Raw genomic sequence first — 22,281 nt, forward strand, 5'->3', positions numbered from 1 at the left:
TGCAGCGTGTCCATGTTCTTGCTCAGGTGGAAGTTGATTCTAGCCTTGACCAGCCTCTCAAAGGACTTCATCACAGTGGATGTGAGAGCTGCCAGGCAATAGTCATTGAAACAACTTACTCTGTTCTTCTTGTATGATTTCTGTAGGGTGGGAACCTCAGACCGCAGCAGTGGGATGTTGAAGATGTCTTTGAGCACTCTAACTGGTTGGTCAGCACAGGTTTTCAATATCAGCCAGGAACACAGTCGGGGTATGACACCTTGCAAGTGCTGCCCCTCTTGTAGGATGTTCTGACGTTGGCCTCCAAGGCAGAGGTCACAGATGCTGTAGAGGTTTGCATAGATTATTTTTTTTGTCCCTTTCAAAGCACCTATAAAGGCATCGAGCTCATTAGGAGTGAAGCATCATGGCCACTTATACTATTATGTTTTGTCTTATAGGAAGGAATAGCACACCATCCTAGCCACAGTTGTTGTGCATCCACTTGGTCTCCAACTTCACGTACAATTACCTTTGCATTCTCCTGGTGCCCTTCAGAAGGTCACACCTGGACTTCTTGTAGGGTTCTGGATTGCTGATCCTGAATGTCACAGATCTGACCCTCAGCAGACTGCATAATAATCTGAATTATTATGACAGCAATTCCTGAGGAATTGAGAGGGGTTGCTAAGGCACTGATACGGGAAGTTGCCAGGGTTACAAGGCAGCTCTTTGTTACTAGGCGGATGCCATTTATTGAGCTTGTTTGCTTCATTAAAGTTGATTCCATTCATATTCAATATTTCCTTTTACATACCATCCATTAAAAAGATTTTAGAAGCAAAGTAAAAAGTTAAATTCATTGGCAGGAGGTATTTAAGTGCATATGGTTTGATTAGTTGCATAAATTCAATGTTACCAAAGAAACCTCGCAGCTCTCGGTACTTTCAACTTCGTAATTTTTATGAAGCTGGATTTTACAATATCCTGGACTTAAGGAATATGTTTAAAATGGGATCCTGCTGTGCAGCTGAGAGCTCCGTTTGATATTTACAGAGGCCATGTGAGTTTGCCAGGGTTGGCAAATTGACTAGTGAAAAGCTGCACAAGTTAAATGGCCTTTCAGTACTTCCTGTGGACGAGGAAGATTTTAACATCTTTTCTGCTGAGAATAGTTTTGAATGTGTAACTAGCACTAACTCAGCACTGTGCACCTCCTCCCCACCACTCCCCATTCAAATGGCTTCTTTGCTTTCCTTAAAACAAACCTTCCTCACACCCAGAACAAACTCTGAATGATTAGCTAGCCCATGATGCGCTGGCATACCAACTCCGAGACCGGAATATTGACATTTCACCCTCCCAATCACTGTGGGCTGAACCCAGTAGCAGCTTTTTATCATTGGTTTTCCAGCAGGCTAATGTTTGACCAGCTGTTGGGCAGAAACAAGGAAAAATGCTAACAAGGTTCTACATTAGTGTGAGATCTCTAGCTACCCAGCTTTTTCAGTGTCTTCCACATTCTCCTCATTTGTGTATAAATATCAGGGCCACAAGATGGTATTAGCACAAAGATGAGAAAATCTGCAGATGCTGGAGATCCAAAGCAACACACACACAAAATACTGGAGGAACTCAGCAGGCCAGGTAGCATCTATGGAAAAGAGTAAACAGTCGACGTTTCGGACCGAGACCCTTCATCAGGACCCAGGGTCAACTATCTACTCTTTTCCATAGATGCTGCATAGCCTGCTGAGCTCCTGCAGCATTTTTTTTTGCATATTGCCACAGGATGGTATGATAGTTTCTGAAAGTGGGGAAGGTAGGAACTGCGAATAGTTTCATTCCTCAGAACCTGATAATGTAGATGCAAGATGATTTGTAAAATTCTTGACTAATTTGAAAGATCTGCACACAGTTCCCGAAAGGCTCAAGCTATTCAAAATAGAATAAGCAAAACACACCAAAGCTCAAGTCATTTACTGTGTCAACATGGTCCATTTGAGCAGTGGTGAATTTGATGGTGTGAAAATTAGCTTTAGCCGTCACCCAGGGAGGTAAAACAAAAATCAGACACAGTTTCAATTTCTGGTAGTTATCCAACAATCCTTTCTGAAAGCAGACATTAGAATTGCAGGAACGATTTAACTTGGATGAGCTCCATAACTGTATAATCTATCAATAACGAGGCTCACGGCTCTACATGATGAGAGTCATCACCTTCTGAATTTAAAAACGCAAACACAAGGAAATCTGCAGATGCTGCAATTTCAAGCAACAGACATAAAAATTGCTGGTGAACGCAGCAGGACAGGCAGCATCTCCAGGAAGAGGTACAGGAAACGTCGACTGTACCTCTTCCTAGAGATGCTGTCTGGCCTGCTATGTTCAGCAGCAACTTTTATGTGTGTTACCTTCTGAATTTACTTCTTAAAATTAATTTTCAAGATCTGCAAATCTAAGTCCAGCATTTATTACTTATTTCTAGTTGCCCTTGAGAAACTGGCAGTGTGCCAGTTACTCAAAGACAATTATGGTCGCTATGGTGAAGGTAGTCCCATGTGCTCTTGGACAGGGAGTTTCAAAATATAGACGCAATGACAATGACGTATTTTCAACTTAGGGTGGTGCCTGACTTGGAAGGGAACCTGAAGATGGCATCTTGTCCTTGGTGGTAGATGTTATATGTTTGGAAGGTACTGTCAGAGCATCCTGAATGAATAACTGCAATGAATTTTGGAGATGGTACGTTCTATAGCCACTGTGATGGTGATTAAGGCAATTAATGTTGATGGTGGTCTCTGGGGTCCCATTCAAATGGGCGGCTTTGTTCTGGATGGTGCCTTATCACTTGAACACTGTTGGAGTTGTACTCTTCCAAGCAAGTGGAGAGCACTTCATCATACTCCTGACGTGACTTATAACTGGCGGACAGGGATTCCCATGTATATCCATGATACTTCGACATTTTCAACTCCTTGGCCCTAACTACCACACTTCCAAATTAGGAGGGCCTGAGGGTCTCTGCTTCTTCCTTGAACATAGGCCCGACCAGCTCCCCTCTACCAGCACAGTCATCCTCACATGACTGACTTTGTCAATGCCACTCACACTTTCTCCTGATTAAAGGTGTAGCTATGGAAACTCATTTTGGCCCTGTCTATGCCTGGCCTTTAATTGGAACAGTCGATTTAGGTTCACTGCCTCAGCTCATTTCCAGAATATTGATAACTGTGTCAGTGCTGCTTCCTACAAGCCTACTGAATTTTCAAAATCTCATTGCTTTTGTTGCCTATTTTCAGACAGTTCCTATCTTCACATGGTGCATCTTTAACTTTTCCCTTTACCTTCGGATCTCTGATCTTAATCTCAGAAGATTAGTGTGCCACAAACATCCATTACACGCCTATAGACTTCCAGTTTGCCTTTTGTAAGGACTGCATTCCATTCTCCCAGTTTCTTAATTAGCATTGCACTTGTTCTGGTGGTGAGACTTCCTGCTGAGGTGATTCTGAAATGTTTCCTTTTTCCTGAACAGCACTTTCTCTGGCTTAGTTGTCAGAGCAGTTGATGACATCTCATCAATTTCCCACCCCCGTTTTCTGGACAACAAGCAGAGAGTTTCCACAGTTGTAAACTCCCATGCCATCTGCCCTAATATCCAATGGATCGTCCCTTGCCATTTTACATCAGCTCCAATAAGATTCCATCACTGGTCCCAATTTTCTCTCCTCTTTTCCTTTCAGATTTCAAGGGAACCATTTCCTTTGATTCCCAGCTTGGCTCTACATTCCTCAGCAACACTGCTGTGGCATTTCCCTCCCAAATGCAGGAGGTGCAATATTTGTCCTTTCCTTTCTTTTGCTCCCACTATTCAGGGATCTGAGCTTTTGCAGTGATTCACTTGCACATCTTCTAATCAAATGCACTATGTTTGGTGTTCACATTGCTTTCTCTATATTGGAAATAACAGTTGCAGATTGAGTAATTGCTTTGTGGAGCACCTGTGTTCAATCTGCAAGAGCAACTTTGAACTTCCTATTGTCTACTACGTTAATTCTTCATCCCATTCCCACCTGACCTATCTGTCTGTGGTGTCCTATGCTCTCACAACGAGGCCCAGTGCAGATTTGAGGAACAGCACCTGATCTTACCATCAGAGCACATTGCAGTCTTTTGGACTTAGATAGATAGATAGATAGACATACTTTATTGATCCTGAGGGACTTGATATTAAAATCATCACCTTTAAGTACTTTACTTTCTCTGTATTAGAACTGACCATTCATGCTGTCAGTTATCCACACTCCATCTCTCTTCATGAATACAATAGGACCAGTGGCCAAACATTTTAATTGCAATTCCCATTCCCATTTTGACATGTCAATCTATGGCCTCCTATCGTGCCAAGAAAAGGCCACCCTCAGGGTGTCACGGTCCAGTTCGTGAAGTCCGCATTCCGGTTCACGGTCCGGTCCATCGATCCTTATTCCAGGTTTTCTGGTTTTCCCTTGTCCTGTGTGTGCCTTAATTGAGGCACATGATTCCCATTTTGGGCTGACTACATAAACAGCTCTTGGGTTCAGCTTCAGTTGCTCTGAGTCAGTGTTAGATATTACGTTAGTGTCTAATACCTTGGCTGGCATTAGTAACTGGGGAGTTTGGACTGCTTCAACAGTAGGCAGTGATCACTACCCAGTTTTGTGTTCAGTGGGTGAAAGAGTTGAAGTAAGACCAGGTGGCGGAACCCCAAAGTGGGTGTTTGAAAAAGCTGATTGGGGTAAGTTCCAGAAATTGAGTGAAGAAGGGTTGACAAAGATTGATATTTCTGGAAATGTAGATGAATTAAACAGTCAGGTGACTTCAGCAATTATCATGGCAGCAGAAGGATCTATACCTAGGAGTAAAAATAGGATGAATAGAAAACTGGTACCATGGTGGACAGAGGAATGTTGTCAGGCTGTAAAAAAACAGAAATAGAGCATTCAGGCTAGTTAAAAGAACCCATAATATGCAGCATTTGGTTCAATATAAGAAAGCACAGGCAGTGGTGAGAAGAACTATACGTCAAGCTAAAAGGGCAAGTTGGAGGAGTTTTTGCGACAAGGTAGGAAGAACAACACCTGTGGGAGAGATATGGGGAATGATTAAGAGGATGGGAGGAGATAGAAGGGAATGGGAATATCCAGTAATGATATCTGAGGAGGAAACTGCAGTCTCCAGTAGGGATAAGGCTGAGGTCATGGCCAAGTCATTTGTACTGATACACAGTTCAGAAAATTTGTCTGAAGAAGGGAGAGGAAGAAGGGAAAGAATAATGAGCCAACACCCAGGTGTGTTAAGCAGGAGGGAAGGAACAAATGATATAATTGATGATCCATTTACATTAGCAGAAATGGTGAGAGCAATAAAGAGATAGAGACCAACCTCCCCAGGGAAAGATCTGATATGCTCTGTGATGCTAAAAAATCTAGGAGAAGGAGCGCTCTTGAAGTTGCTGCATTTTTATAACAGAGTGTGGGAGGAGGGAAGATTACTAAGTGCATGGAAAGAAGCAGTAGTAATTTCAATAAGGAAGCCTGGCAAGGATCTGTCAAAACCCACTAGCTACAGACCAATTGCATTAACATCAAGTATATGTAAGATAATGGAAAGGATGCTAACAGAAAGGTTATCATATGAGCTTGAGAAAAGGGGAACGCTGGCAAGTTATCAGAGTGGTTTTAGAAAGGGAAGGAATTCCATGGACTCAGTGATTATGTTAGAGACTGAAATAAGGAAGGCTCAGGCAAATAAAGAGTCAGTAGTGGCAGTGTTCTTTGACATTGAAAAAGCCTATGATATGATGTGGAAGGAAGGATTATTAATTAAACTGCACAAGATGGGGGTTGGTGGGAGAGTTTTTAATTGGATTAAAGATTTTTTGTTTGGTAGAAAAATTCAAGTTCGGATTGGATCAGAATTATCAAAACAGTACATAGTGGAAAATGGCACACCTCAAGGTAGTGTGATTAGCCCGTTACTTTTCATCATTACGATCAATGATGTCTTCACTCAGGTACCAGTGGATATAGGTAGGTCACTGTTTGCGAATGATGGGGCCTTGTGGAAAAGAGGCAGGAACATGGACCATATAATCAGGAAACTACAAGAAGCAGTTGATGAAGTGGTAGAGTGGGGTTATGATTGGGGATGTAGATTTTCAGTAGATAAAACTCAAACTGTATTTTTTACCAGGAAAAGTGTTGAGGTAGGGAAGAAGTTAAGGATGTATGGGGTTGAATTAGAAAGGGTTGCATCATTTAAATTTCTGGGAGTTATATTTGATTCACGATTAACATGGGCAGACCATATCAGGAAAGTTGAGGAGAAATGTAAAAAAGTAATAAATGTGATGAGATGTTTGACTGGTAGGGAATGGGGAGCAAGTTGTTCAGCTTTGAAGAGAATGTATGTGGCTTTAGTAAGATCTGTATTGGATTATGGAAATATAGTATATGGATCAGCAGCTAGGTCTCTTATAAGGAAACTGGATGTGATTCAGGCTCAGGCCTTGAGAGTGTGCAGTGGGGCTTTTAAAACGTCACCAGTGTCAGCACTACAGGTAGAAATGGGAATAATGCCTTTGGAACTAGGAAGGATGCAACTGATGGCAAACTACTGGGCTAACTTGCAGGGGCACAGTGATTCTCACCCTACTAAAGGAGTGTTGCAGGAGTGCTGGGAAAATGGGAGGTTTCAGAGGGATACCTTTAGTCGGGTAGGGAATGATATCGCAAAAGAATGTGGAGTGTTTGATCTGAGGATAAGTCCTTCAGTAGTTTATCCGGTTGTAGCTCCATGGAAGCTTGTATGGCCTGACATAGACTGGCATTTGTTAGAGGTAAAAAGGAAAGAAAGATATAAAACAGATTTGGTAAATGCATTTAACTGTCATGTGATGGAAAAGTATAGTGATTATACTCACATTTATATGGATGGTGCGAAGGAACCTGAAACAGGAGTGACAGGGTTTGGGGTGGTAATACCAGCAAAAGAAATTGGAATCAGCAGAAGAACATCTAATAAGTTAGGGGTGATAACAGTGGAGATGCTGGCAGTGTTGGTTGCGTTGCAATGGGTGCAGAAAGCCAGACAAGCCAAAGCATTGATATGTTCAGATTCATCCTCAGTTCTAGCAAGTTTAAGGTCTTTTCACACAAACAGTCGGCAAGATGTACTTTATGAAGTCCTTCAGTTAGTTACAAGAATTGCAAATCAGGGAGGTCAGGTAAAATTTCTATGGGTTCCAGCACATGTAGGGGTGAAGGGGAATGAGAGGGTGGATGAGTTGGCAAAGAGGGCGTTAAAGAAAGAAAATGTGGAAATGCACATTAGTATCAGTAAAGCAGAGGTTAAGTGTGTAATCTGGGAAAAAGTCAACCGAATGTGGCAAGAAAGATGGGACAGGAAGGGGAAAGGGAGGCATTTATATCAAATACAAAAGAGTGTTGCAGTTACTAGGGTAGGTAATGGAAACAGAAGAGAGGAAATTGTGTGGACTAGGTTAAGGCTGGGGCATTGTGCATTAAACAAAACATTGAAAATGATAGGGAAACACCAGACAGGATTGTGTGAGGAATGTCAGGAAGAGGAGTCAGTAGAACATGTAGTTTTGTGTTGCAGGAAGTATGGGATACAGAGAGAGATGGAGAGAAATAAATTAAGGGAGTTGGGGATGCAGGAATTCACATTAAAAGGGTTGCTGGGCATGGGTGAGAGAGCACAAGTCCGGGTATTTTTAGCGTTTTTAAGGGGTACAGGGTTTTTTTATAGAATATGATGAATAAACAGGAATAGGATACTAGGACGGTCAAAGATGGGAGGGTGAAGTGTAGGTTTGTATATATATATATATATATATATATATATATATATATGTGTGTGTGTATGTGTGTGCGCGCGCGCGCACGATTGGGTGAAGGGATTTAGAATGTATGTCTAGTGAACATTCTGCAGCAGAGGGTGGCGGTAATGCACCATTAAGCTGGATGCCAACCGCCGTAAAACAAGATACAGACAGACAGACAGCTTCAGTTGCTGGACTGTTCCCTCCCCTTCCCCTTCCTTTTGAAGCCTCGCCTGCTACCTTTGCCTGTGTCCTTGCCTGTAACACCGTCAGATTCAACTGCCAGGGCAAGATCGGGGCCTTGCTGTGTCTAGATAAGGAACTGTCTTTTGTTGTTTGGAACTGTCTCTTTGTGTCCTCGCCTTCGCTAGGTAGGTCTGGCCATTTGCCGCTACCTTGTGTTCAGAACTGTCTCCCTGTGCTCTGTGTATGAGTCCCAGCCCTACGTCCTGTTCCCAAGGAGGGGTCCAGGCTCTGCATACCTGGTCTCCCTCGACCAAGGCGCTACATTCTCGTCCTGTCCATGTGCCTCGCCCAGCCCAGTGCTGGGGTTCCCCCGTCCTGTCCAGGAGTCTCTCGTCCTGTCCAAGCCACATCCAAGAACCTCGTCCTGTCCTAATCAAGGCTTTGTGTTCTTGTCCTGTCCATGTGCCTCGTCCTGTGCAGGAGTTCCATGTCCTGTTCTGTAGCCACGTCCTACCCTTGCCAAGATCCTAGTCCCGAGTCCTAGCCTAGACCCGGGTTCCGGTACCGAGTCAAGACCCAGGTTCTGGGTCCTTGTCCAGGCTCTGGTTCCGGAGTTCTGTGTCACTAGTCCAGGCTCCTTGTTCCTAGTTCCTTGTCTGGGTTCCATGTTTCTTGTCCATGTCCTAACCCAGGCCCTGCATCCTATTCTCGTCCTGGGCCTGTGTCAATGTCCAGCGTCCTTTCTTCCCCACTTCCCTTGCCTTCTTGACACTCAGAGTCCAGTTCCTAGTACTTAAGTGTCTGTGTCTTGCATTTGGGTCCGGTCCCAGTGCGCCTCCTTATGACACAGGTTGGAGAAGCAACACCTTATATTCTATCTGGGTGCCCTCAAACCTGATGGCATGAATATCGATTTCTCCTTCCGGTAAACAAAATCCCACCCCCTCCCTTCTTCTATTCCCCACTGTGACCTTTCACTTCTTCTCACCTTCCTGTCACTTCCCCATGGGTTCCCTCCTCCTTCCCTTTCTCCTATTGTCCACTCTCCTCTCCTATCAGATTCCTTCTTCCCCAGCCCTTGACCTTTCCCACCCACGTGGGCTTCACTTATCAGTTTCCAGTTAGCCTCTTTCCCCTCTCCTCACCTTTTTATTCAGGTATCTTCCCCTTTTCTTCTCCGTCCTGAAGAAGGGTCTCAGCCTGAGACGTCGACTGCTTACTCTTTTCCAGGGATGCTGCCTGATCTGCTTTGATACTGATGCATTTTGTGTGTGAAACTTTGGATTTCCAGCATCTGCAAACCTTCTTGTGTTTATGACCTTCTGGTTATGTCCTACATCCCTGTAATTTGTAACAAATTTTGCTTTCTTTGTCTGTTTATCACCCTCTTGCTGCATGGTTAGCCAATTTGAAAATAAACTTATCCCCATGGCAACCCAAGCCATATTCACTTTCTTTTATCTCTAGCTACAACTTAAATATAATTAGTTTTTCTCTCCTTCCCTTCTGATGACGGATCATTGAATTGCAACATGAACTCTGTTTCTTTTTTTTAAAACGGGAGTTGCTTAACATGCTGAGAGTTTCCAGAATTTTCTGTTTTCATTCCAAATTTCTAGCATCTGCATCATTTCAGTTGCATGAATCTCAGTTTGATCCAACCAAGCATTATTACATGCTTAGTTTAAATTCCCTATTTTGAGGCCGAGTCCTCTACAAATAAACATTGGTGCTTGGCTTACTATCTTTATGACCTTGTAAATCCATGGCACAACCTTTAGTGTATTTTTATACTGAGATCCCATTGTTCCTTTACCTCAACTAGACTTGAACCTTACATACACTGGTTGACTTCTCAGTTTTTCCCACCAATGTTGGACTGAAACACTTTTACCCTTGCTTAAACTTCTTCGAAGATCTCTTGTCCATTCTGTGAATCTGTTAATGTTCTCAGTTCACACTGACAGCATGTTCGCATAGAAATAAAACATGCAAATAACCAGCTGGCTCCTTCAACACTTTCCATCCATGCTGGGTTGAGCATCGAGCTAGCAACTCGGCCTCATAAAAAGCAGACAGATGCTAAAGAGACGGCAAGATAGCCACCCGATGCGCCACAAGGTGTGGAGAAGAACATTAAAATATGCAAAGTAGATAATCAGTGGTGAGTTCTCTGACCAAACTCTGAAGCACTGTTCTGCGTGTGACAGTGCATTTCAGTTTGATATTTTGTTTTGTATCTAATACTGCTCTGCTCAAAGTTACCATATACGTTTTGTTTTTTTTTTCTTATTTCTTTTTAATTGGGTGTAATTCCTTGTTCCTCTCTATTTCCTGCTTTGTGAAAATCTGTTTGGCTTAATCACTGCAGTTAAAAGCTTGTCTATAAAAGAATTTACAATCCAAATGTTGCAGTTATTACATTATCCTGGCTAATCAAGAGCCTATCTATTTCTGCCTTAAATACACCCAGTGACTTGGCCTCCACAGCCACTTGTGGCAACAAATTCCACAGATTTACCCCCCTCTGACTAATTTCTCTGCATCTCAGTTCTAAATGGATGTCCTTCGATCCTGAAGTCATGCCCTTGTGTCCTGGAATCCCCTACCATGGGAAATAACTTTGCCATATCTAATCTGTTCAGGCCTTCTAACATTCGGAATGTTTCTATGAGATCCCTCCTCATTCTCCTGAACTCCAGGGAATACAGCCAGGAGCTCCTAGACGTTCCTCATATGGTAACCCTTTCATTCCTGGAATCATGCTTGTGAATCTTCTCTGAACCCTCTCTAATGTCAGTATTTCCTTTCTAAAATAAGGAGCCCAAAACTGCACGCAATACTCCAAGTGTGGTCTCATGAGTACCTTATAGAGCCTCAACATCACATCCCTGCTCTTATATTCTATACCTCTAGAAATGAATGCCAACATTGCATTCACCTCCTTCACAACCGACTCGACCCGGAGGTTAACCTTTAGGGTAACCTGCACAAGGACTCCCAAGTCCCTTTGCATCTCTGCATTTTGAATTCTCTCCCCATCTAAATAATAGTCTGCCCATTTATTTCTTCCACCAAAGTGCATGACTATACACTTTCCAACACTGGTATTTCACTTGCCACTTCTTTGTCCATTCCCCTAAACTATCTAAGTCTCTCTGCAGACTCTCTGTTTCCTCAACACTACCTGCTCCTCCACCTATCTTCGTATCATCAGCAAATTTAGCCACAAACCATTAATACCATAGTCCAAATCATTGACATACATCGTAAAAAGCAGCGGTCCCAACACCGACCCCTGTGGAACTCCACTGGTAACCGGCAGCCAGCCAGAATAGGATCCCTTTACTCCCACTCTCTGTCTTCTGCCGACCAGCCAATGCTCCACCCATGCTAGTAACTTCCCTGTAATTCCATGGGCTCTTATCTTGCTAAGCAGCCTCATGTGCGGCACCTTGTCAAAGGCCTTCTGAAAATCCAAGTACACCATGTCTACTGCATCTCCTTTGTCTGCCCTGCTTGTAATTTCCTCAAAGAATTGTACCTTTCTGCTGGCATTGGCCTATCTTGTTATGTGCATCCAGGTACTCCATAATCTCATCCTTAACCATTGATTCTAACAACTTTCCAACCACTGATGTCAGGCTAACAGGTCTACAGTCCTTTCTGCTGCCTCCCAACCTTCTTAAATAGTGGACTAACATTTGCAATTTTCCAGTCATCTGGTACAATGCCAGAATCTATCGATTCTTGAAAGATCATTGTTAATGCCTCTGCAATCTCTCCAGCTATTTCCTTCAGAACCCAAGGGTACATTCCATCAGGTCGGGGAGATTTATCCACCATCAGACTATTAAGCTTCCTGAGCACCTTCTCAGTTGTAATTTTCACTGCACAAACTTCACTTCCCTTGCACTCTTGAATGTCTGGTATACTGCAGACATCTTCCACTGTGAAGACTGATGCAAAATATGCATTCAGTTCCTCTACCATCTCTGTATCTTTTATTATAATATCTCCAACGTCATTTTGTATTGGTCCTGTATCTATCCTCAACTCTCTTTTACCCTTTCTATACTTAAAAAAGCTTTTAGTATTTTCTTTGCTATTAGTCGCCAGCTTCCTTTCATAATTCATTTTTTCCTTCCTAATGACCTTCCTAGTTTCCTTCTGCAAGTTTTTAAAAGCTTCCCGATTCTCTATCTTCCTACTAGTTCTGGCTTCCTTGTATGCACTCTCTTTTACTTTGGCTCTGACTTCACTTGTCAGCCACAGTAGTGTCCTTCTTCCCTTTGAAAATCTCTTCTTATTTGGAATATATCTGTCTTGCACTTCCCCCATTTTTCGCAGAAACTCCACCCATTGCTGCTCTGCTGTCCTTCCTACAAACGTCCCTTTCCAGTCAACTTCAGCCAGTTCCCCTCTCATGCCATTGTAATTTCTTTTATTCCACTGAAATACCAACACATTGGATTTTATTTTTTCGCTCTCAAATTTCAATGTGAACTCAATCATATTGTGATCACTGTTCCCTAAGGGTTCCTTAACCTTCAGCTCTCTTATCACCTCTAGATTATTGCACAACACCCAATCCAGCACAGCTGATCTCCTAGTGGGTTCAACAACAAGCTGTTCTAAACAGCCATCCCTTAGACGTTCTACAAATTCTCTCTTGAAGCCTAGTACTGACCTGGGTTTCCCAATCCACTTTCATGTTAAAATCATGATTAACCATTAGAGCTTGCCAAATAGATTGCTTGCTAAACAAACAGAAGATAGTTTTTTTTAGTTTTCAATTCCAATGAATTATCTACAAACAACAGGAATTCTGCAGATGCTGGAAATGCGTTGCTAACATTATTTTCTATTTTCAAATGCTGATTGATTTGCAACGTGTTTTCACCGTTTCTACAATTTCTAAAATGCTCGAAACTCGACCAACTCTATAATGAGGGGTTGTCATGTGAAGAGTGAATAAAGTTCAAAGTTCAAAATAAATTTTACTATCAGAGTATTATATGTCATCATGTACAACCCTGAGATTCATTTTCATACTCGGCAAATCTATAGAATCGTAACTATAACAGGATCAATGAAAGATCAACCAGAGTGCAGAAGACAACAAACTGTGCAGGTGCAAATATAAATAAATAGCAATAAATAATGAGAACATGAAATCACAAGATAAAGAGTCCTTAAAGTGAGATCATTGGTTGCGGGAACATCTCAATAATGGGCAAGTGAGTGTAGTTAGCTCCTGTTGTTCAAGAGCCTGATGGTTGAGGGGTAGTAAATGCTCCTGAACCTGGTGGTGCGAGTCCTGAGGAGCCTGTACCTTCTTTCTGATGGCAGCAGCAAGTAAAGAGCGTGGCTTGGGTAGTGAGGATCTTTGATGGATGCTGCTTTCCTACGACAGTATTTCATGAAGGTGGTTAGGAGGGCTTTACCAATGATGTGTTGGCCGACTCCACTGCCTTTTGTAGGATTAAGGAGTACCACACTGACTGGAATTTAGGAAAACAAGACATGGGTTTGAATCTTCTGGGAAGTGGTACACTACAGGTACTTGCCAGTCACCTGCCTACCTAACCTGTGAGCTGCTTCAGGTAAGATTGCTCCAAACTGCACTGCAAAGCCCATCAGAATGCCTGGCTTTTCTGCAGCTCTGCTTCAGGATAGATGTGACAACCTGGTAAGCCATGATCTTTTGGCTTCCCAGCTAGCATGCCAATATTTATTGAAAAGTCCTTTGAAAGGTTAAACAATTAATCATTAGCAAACATGTAAAAGTAACCAAATATATTTAAATCAATTTGATTAAATAAAAAAATTAACTCACTTTCTACTTGACCTCCTCCCCTTGCAGCCTGTTCTCCACAGGATGCCCTGCTGCAAGAATAATGGCAAAGTTTTTTAATGTAAACACTGGAAAATATTCAGAAGTTTACACTGCCTGTTAGTGTTTATACAAGTTGGTTGTCAAAACACAATCAGGAAATTCCTGGTAGTCAACTGAGAACTTTGCAGAGTCCTGAACTTTTACGGAGTATGGTTCTGTGTGGAAATGCTGGCAATTCAGTAGAAGATTAGAAATTAATCTCAATGAGCCTTACAAAATTGAAAACAGTTGAATAACAAAGAATCATCGAGGGGGGTGGGGGAAGGTCTCGCTGATATCCTCCTGCTTCTATTTTTTCTAACTTTCTTGATTTACTATATTTCTGAGATGGAACTGTGCGAAAATTTTTAGACTGTTCTATATGTCCAACTCCCATCACAATGGCATTCAGAATGTATCAGGAGCAAACTCATTCATTTCTCTGGTTATCTTGTATGACCTTGGAAGTATTCCTCTTGTCATTTTGAACAAATATTCTAATCGGATTGCATAAATTATTTCCACATTTCCTTAAAGGTACTATTTTTAAATTTAAGTACCTTAGTTATAATTTTCTTTTTAAATAGTGAAAATTGCTTAACCATTGCACCTTCCAAGCTACTTGCTTCACACAGTGTTTTGTTTTCACAATTAGTACTCTCATTACAAGGTGACATTGTCAAGTTTGAGACAGTTTTCTGAAAATTTATTTCTCTGTGGAAACCAGAAGTCAGTATTCTGGCAACTAACCCATAAACTCTGTCACGTCAAGAGGAATTGGTTAGTAAAGGCTGTACTAATTGAGGAATGACTGTATAATACATTAATACATATTAATTATTTCTCTACAGGGTCCTCGTGGTCCTCCAGGCCTACCTGGTCAACCTGGAAAAAGAGGACCTCGGGTAAGTACTTTAGTTATTCTCAATCTTTACACCAAAATAAATGTAATTAATATTATTATGTATGAACCACTTTACAAAACACTGATTGTGACCATTTAATATCAGCATCATAATGCTATTAAATAAATCTATAAAACACAGAACAGTACAGCACAGGAACAGGCCCTCCAATTTTAGACTTTTAACCCTGGAAAAAAGATGCTGTCTGTCTGCTCCGTTTATGCTGCTCATAATCTTATAAACCTCTATCAAATCTCCCTTCAGTTTCCACTGCTCCAGAGAAAACAACCCAAGTTCGTCCAACCTCTCCCTACAGCACATGCCCTCTAAGGCAGGAAACATCCTCGTAAACCTCTTCTGCTCCTCTTTCCAAAGCTTCAACATCTCTACTATAATGTGTTGACCAGAACTGTATGTAATACAGTGTGGGACCTAACTAGAGTTTTATAAAACTGCAACATATCTTCCTGACTTTTCAACTCAGTACTTCGACTAATAAAGACAAGCATACCATATGCCTTCTTAACCACCCTATCAACCTGCGTAACCTCTTTCGAGGTGCTATGAACTTGGACCCCAAGATTCCTCCGCTCATCAACACTGTTAAGGGTCTTGCCCTTGATGATATACTGTCTGTTTGTGTTTGTCCTACTAAGGCGCACTACTTCATGTTTGGCTGGGTTGCGTTCCACCTGCCATTTCTCCACCCATATTTACAACTGATCTATATCCCACTGTATTCTTTGCCAGTCGTCTATGCTATCCAGAATGCCACCAATCTTCATGCCATCTGGAAACTTACTAACCCAGCCATCTACATTTTTATGTAGGTCATTTATGTACATCACAAACAGCAGAGGTTCCAGTACAGATCCCTGCAGGACACTGCTGATCACAGACCACCAGCTAGAATAAGTCCTGTCTATCACTTTCTCTGTCTTCTATGGGAAGTCAATTCTGAATCCAAATGGCCATTGATTCCATGCATCTTAATCTGCGGGTTGAGCCTCCCATGAGGGACCTTGTCAAATGCTTTACTAAAATCCATGTAGACAATGTCCACAGCTTAACGTTCATCAATTGCCTTTGTCACCTCGTCAAAAAACACAATCAAGTTAGTGACACATGATTTGCCTCACACTAAGCCTGCTGGTTCTCCCTAATTAGACCATGGTTTTCCAAATGCTCATAAATCCTATCCCTAAGGATTCTCTCCAGTAACTTCCCTCCCACTGATGTGGGACACACTGGTCAAAAGTTTCCAGAATTATCCCTGGTTCCCTTCTTGAATAATGGAACAACATTAGCTACTTCTTTACTGGCTTCTTAATAATCCTCAAGGTCCCTGTTTGATTCAAGCTTCCTAAGATTTACAAGCTATTCTGTTTTCTTCTTGACTAAATTCATCACTTCTGTCAACTTCTTACTGTGCCACCCTTGTCCTTCCTTCTGACTAGAACATACCTGTCCTATATATTGTTCTTTTGTCTTTAAACACCTTCATGTGTCAGATATGGACTTGCCAAAAAACAGCTGTTCCCAATAAACTGTCCCTTGTTCCTGCCAATTGTTTTCATAATGTGCCCTGCTCCAATTTAATACACTCACACAAAGACCTTACTTATCCTTTTCTATAGCTACCTTAAATCTCAAGGAGTTGCGGTCGCTGTTCCCTAACTACTCACGCACTGAAAGGTCAGTCACCTGGCCAGGCTTATCAACCAACAGCCCATACAGCCCCACCTCTGGTTGGACTATCTATATATTGATTTAAGAAACCCTCCTGGATGCACGTAACAATTTCAGTCCCATCTAAACCTCTTGCACTAAGAAGGTCCCAGTTTATATTGGACAAGTTGAAGTCCCCCATAACAACAACCCTATTGATTTTACACCTTTCCTTAATCTGCCTGCATACCTATTCCTCAATGTCCCAGTGGCTATTATGGGGAGGGTCTACACAGACTGATTGCACGCTTCCATATAGATTCTGTGGACAAGCCCTCCAGTAGATCCTCTTGGAGTGCAGCTGTGATATTGCCCTTGGCTCACCTCCCCCTGCTTTTTACCCTCCGTCTCTGTCTGAAACATCAAAACCATGCACATTAAGCACCCATCTCTGAACCTCTTTCAACCAAGTCTATGTAATTATCACAACATCATAACTCCACATACTGATTCATGCTCTAAATTAATCTCCTTTACCCATAACACACCTAGCATTTAAATACACACTTGTCAAACTATCCATCCTATCTTTTACTTTGCTTCTACCCATTTTCACCGGCCCTGACATCTACCTTCCTCTGCACCCCTCCACTTTCAGACCTGAGACTCTGGCTCCCATCCCTGGTGACAAACTAGTTTAAATGCTTTTGAGTACCTCTAGCAAACCTTTCGACCACGATATTGGTTCCCCTCCAGTTTAGGTCCAACCCGATCCTCTCGTACAGTTCACCACTGCCCCAGAAGAGGTTCCAATGATTAAAGAACCTGAAACACTGCCCACAGCACCAGTTCCCTTGCCACTCATTCATCTGTACTGTCATCCTATTCCTGTCCTGGCTAGCATGTGACAAGAGAATTACTGCCTTGGAGATTCTGCTCCTCAGCCTCTTCCCTAACTCCCTGTATTCTCCATGCAGGACCATTTCCCCCCTTCTTCCGATGTCATTGGTGTCATGACCTCTGGCTGTTCCCCCACCCCCTTATGAATATTCTGCAGCCGCTCTGTGACATTCTGGACTCTAGCACCTGGGAGGCAACACACCATCTCTGTTGTGGTCACAGAATCTCCTGTCTGTCCCCTAGCTATCGAGTCTCCTATCGCTGTCACTCTGCCTGATCTTACGCTTCCCTGCTTGGCTTCTGAGCCAGCTGAAGTGCCAATGGTCTGGCTGCTGCTGTGCCTTGATAGGTCACTTCCCCATCCCCACCAGTGGCCAAAGGGGTATACTTGTTGCTGAAGAGAATGGCCAGAGGGGAACCCTACACTGACTGCTTACTCCCCTTACTTCTCCTGGTGGTCACCCACCTACGATCGGAAGCCTGCACTCCGGGTGTGACCAGCTCAGTAAAAGTCTCATCTGAGGTTTTCAGCCTCCCAGGTGGTCCTGAGTGCATCCAGCTCCAGTTCCTTGACCTTGTCGGACAGGAAATGGAATTGGGTGCACTTCCTGCAGATGTCATCATCTGGGAGACTGCCTGGTACCCAGAAATCCCACACCCAACAGGAGGAGCATTCCTCTGCCTTAACCATCCTGCTTACACTGAACTAAGGATATACAGGCAAAAAAAAGCTTACCTGCTCTTACCCGTGCCTTCCCTCTGAAACCTTACAGTCTTGCACTCACCTAGGTCTCTCGCTGTGTGTGCTACATTTTACCTGATTATTAAATGCTATTTTATTTTGCTTGTTGATACATTTTACCTTTTTCTCCTTCTGTTTGAATCTGAGCTCATCTAGAACATTTCACATCTACACTGATCACTCCCAGCCCTGCTTGAGCAGCAGAGCTCTTAGGTCAATGGATTACTTGTCCAACATCCTTAACTGGAAGGGCAGAAAGTTTCTTTGAGAAAATGATGGGAAGATTAGAAAAGATGCCTTTGGAACCACTCTAGACTTTGTGACCTAGGCACCCAGCGCATCCCTCTTCCTGGCAATTGTCTAAAAGTGAATCAAATTATTCTCACCTTGATGTTTGGTAACATATCTGGCTTCAAGGTACCTTCAGATGCATAGTTGTCTTAATAGTAAGACAATCTATTTCAGTCTGACGAAGGGTCCAGGGCCTCAAGCATTAACCATTTCTCTTTCCACAGATGTTTTCTTGAACATCTAGCAGTTATTTCACCTCTGACTTCAGATCTCAACCTATCTGTTAATCATGTCAATAATTTAGTCTCACTTCCAAGAACTCTCATACCTCTCTGCAACTATGATATATTTCATAAGATATCTGTTGGCCGTATTCTGCAAAAATATTGTGATTGTATACCTTTTATTATTGGAAGATACAATACCTTGTGTCAGATTTGTCATTGCTAACTGTCAGCTTCTCAGCAGGCTGAGATTTCCTGCAGGGCAAACTTATCAGGAGAGCCATCATATGCATATGTCACCTATGTTGTCTCTCACTTTCTATTTATCAGTCTCTATCGATATTTGTTTACACCAAGTAGAGCAGGTAAAGCTGATTTAAAGTTAAACTGAGTTTCCAATTGCATATACGGTGTAAAACAAAACTGTTAATCCACATGTTTAGGACTTTGGTGGTGTCAGATGGACAGATTTTCTGGACTATCAAATGTAATATTATTAATACGCCAATGCACCTTCAATACATGTTTGATGATGATACAGAGCAGAATCATAAGTTTTCCAGTGAATGTAGTAAGGTTAATGGAAGCACGTGGAAACAAGCCTCTGGTGAGTTTCATGGGAGTCTGAGAAACAAAACCAGGTGTATTTCAAGGGAGCCTGGAAACTGAGGCTGCAGTGAATGAAAGGGAGCCATGGATGAGGAGACAAGTGAGTGAGAAGGGAGCATGGGAACCTGCTCATGGTAGGTCAGAAGGGAGTGTGTGAACTTGGGACCCGGTGATGATAGGGAGTGCACGAACCTGGGCCCGAAGAGTGAGAGGGTACATGGGAGCTAAGGCCCCAGTGAGTGGGAAGGGAGGACAGGAAACAGCACGTGAAATGAGGCCCTAGTGTATGAATGGGAGTGTGAGATGTGAGGTTCTGGTGTGTGGAAAAGAGCAGGGGAACTGGAGCCCCAGTATATTAATGGCAGCATGGAAATCAGCAGATGGTGAGTCAGAAGCTAAGCTGTCATGATTTATGGGTCGCCAATTATCAGTGAATTAGTGAATTACTAGAGTTTGCTGTAATAATGAATCTGTCTGATCTTTTGATTACTGCTTTTCAAGTCTCACTTAATTCCTACTACTGTTGAAGGAATTACTTTCAGAATAGATTCCTCAAACATCTTCTGTGCAGGATTCTTCACTTCTGTGCTATGCATATAGCTTCAACTATTTGAAAATTTTGCACCCCTTGTCATTCTCATTAAAACATCTTAGACAATACATCTATAACTCCTTAATTAATTGATCCTGTTGAATGAGCACTCAAACCTCCATCTCGTGGAAATCTGTCCATCATTTCATTCATTCTATATGGGTAATAACAGGATCATAGCTTATATTCTTCCGTCAATTGATGCTGAATCAGAGTCTATTGAACAATCGTTATTATCAGCTGCTAGATCTCCCCTTTACCAGTTTAACCATTATTACTCCTTAAACTATAAACTGTTGACTCTCCTGATGCATAAGTCCAATATCTTCCTCCTTGTTCTTCACTCAGCCCTTGCAAAACGCCTTCAGCTGTTCATTTTTAAGAAATGAGTTACATAAAGATTCATTGTTATGAGAAGCACCACTGAGATCCAAGAATGTCGGCTGGAAAATTACCTAGTTTAACTGTGGTTGTTCATTTAGTTTTGTGGATTCAGAGTGGAAATGTAAATAATTGCAAAAAAAGCTTCTCATTCATTCTATTAAAATAACTGATACTTATTTTCCATTCATACTGTAATATGGGAAATTAAGCAGCTCCAAAGTGGGTGAAATCTGATTTCCAATCCCAAACCATCATTAAGATCTCAAATTAAAGAAAGGCAAAGTAAATGCTTCCGGGGCTCAGCACATGAAGGATCCTGTTGTGGGCAGTTTCAGATTTTGAACATTACATTCCAGAATGCATTACAAACTCACATTTTGTCTCTGTGTTCTGAAAGACCCATGAAGACTGCTTCATTATTTTTTTTGCATTATTTATGTTGTAATTTATAGGAATTTTTATGTCTAATTATATTGTGCTGCTGGGAAATGACAGTTTGGATTTCAACTTCCCTTTCTTAGCTCAAGCATTAGAAAACCAAATAAAGAATATACCATTTCTGTTACAATATTCTTCGGAATTATTGGCTAACAGGCATAGCTGATATATTTAATTTCCTTGCTGAGTAAATTAGAGGTGAGAAAATCCTCGAGTCCCTCACTAGTAAACTCCAGTCAGTTTGGATTGGCAACATCTCCTCCGCAATCACCACCAGCACAGGTTCACCACAAGGCTGCTCCACTCGCTTTGCACAAATGACTGTCAGGCCAAGTGCAGTTCCAACGCCATATCTGAGTTGTTGACAACACCACAGCTGCTGGCAGAATCAAAGGTGGTGACAAATTGGCATGCAGGACAGGGATTTGAAATCTGGTTGAATGGTGCCACAGCAGCATCTCCTCACTCAATGTCAGTAAAACCAAAAATCTGCAGGAGGAAGATATCAGGTGTCCCTGAGCTAGTTCTCATTTGGGGATCGGAGGCAGAGAGAGTCCATGACTTTACATACGTTAGCGTTACCACTTTGCAGGATCTGTCCTGGGACAAGCACTTAAGGATCACTACAGACGAAGTATGGCAGTGCCTCTACTTTCTTAGAAGTTTGTACAGATTCGACATGTCATCAAAAACTTTGACAAACTTCTCTAGATGCGCAGTGGAGAGTATCCTGACTGGTTGGAACATGGACTGGTATGGAAGCACCAATGCTCAACAATAGAAAGCCGTACAGAAGTGGTGGATATAGCCCAGTTCATCACAGGGAATACCCTCCTCACCATTGAGCACATCTACATGGAGTGCTGCCCCAGGAAAGCATCATTAAGGACACCCAGCATCCAGGCCGTGCTCCCTACTCACTGCTGCCAACAGGAAGGAGGTAAAGGAGCTTTAGATCCCACACCACCAGGTTCAGGAACGATTATACCCTTCAACCATCAGGCTCTTGAACTAGTGTGGATAACTTCAGTCACCTCAACACTGAACTGATCACTGACACAACATATGGACTCACGTACAAGGACTCTACAACTCATGTTCTCAGTATTATTTATTTTCCTAATTATTATTTTTTTTGTATTTGCAATTTGCCTTCCTTTGCACATCGGTTACTTGTGTTTTTATGTTATTTTTCATTGATTCTATTGTAATTCTTTGTTCTACTATGAATGCCTGCAAGAAAATGAATCTCAAGGTAGAATATGGTGACATATACATACTTGTAATTATAATATATTATATTATCATACTTGGAATTATAATTTATTATAATAAATTAACTGAAATTTGAGTCAAACATAAAAGTCTAAAATGGGTACCAGTAGATTCTAAAAGTAAAAAATGCTGGAATTGCAGATCAAGTCACGTCATATCAATGAAGAGAGTGAGAGAAAGAGGTTTATTTTTCAGTTCAATGACCTTTCATCAGAACAACTATAATTTCTGTATTTATACATCTCTAAAACATTGTTACACTTCAGAACTAATGTTGATCCACAAAGTATCCAAAAAATGAAGTAAATTAAGATTAGCCATC

General features: G+C 42.0%; 1 protein-coding gene across 2 annotated transcripts in view; it reads left to right on the top strand.

The window, feature by feature from the left end:
• col27a1b (collagen, type XXVII, alpha 1b) overlaps positions 1-22,281 on the top strand; it is a 483,649-nt gene that overhangs the window by 74,316 nt on the left and 387,052 nt on the right. For both annotated transcript variants that reach the window (XR_010021219.1, XM_063073617.1), the window contains exon 4: positions 14,783-14,836. Coding sequence is in view for 1 of the 2 variants with exons in the window: in XM_063073617.1 (XP_062929687.1) it covers positions 14,783-14,836 (54 nt within the window). In the remaining variant the exon portion in view is untranslated. The remainder of the gene's footprint in view (positions 1-14,782; positions 14,837-22,281) is intronic.

Source organism: Mobula hypostoma, chromosome 21, assembly GCF_963921235.1.
Source record: "Mobula hypostoma chromosome 21, sMobHyp1.1, whole genome shotgun sequence".
In the NCBI taxonomy this organism is placed as follows: domain Eukaryota; kingdom Metazoa; phylum Chordata; class Chondrichthyes; order Myliobatiformes; family Myliobatidae; genus Mobula; species Mobula hypostoma.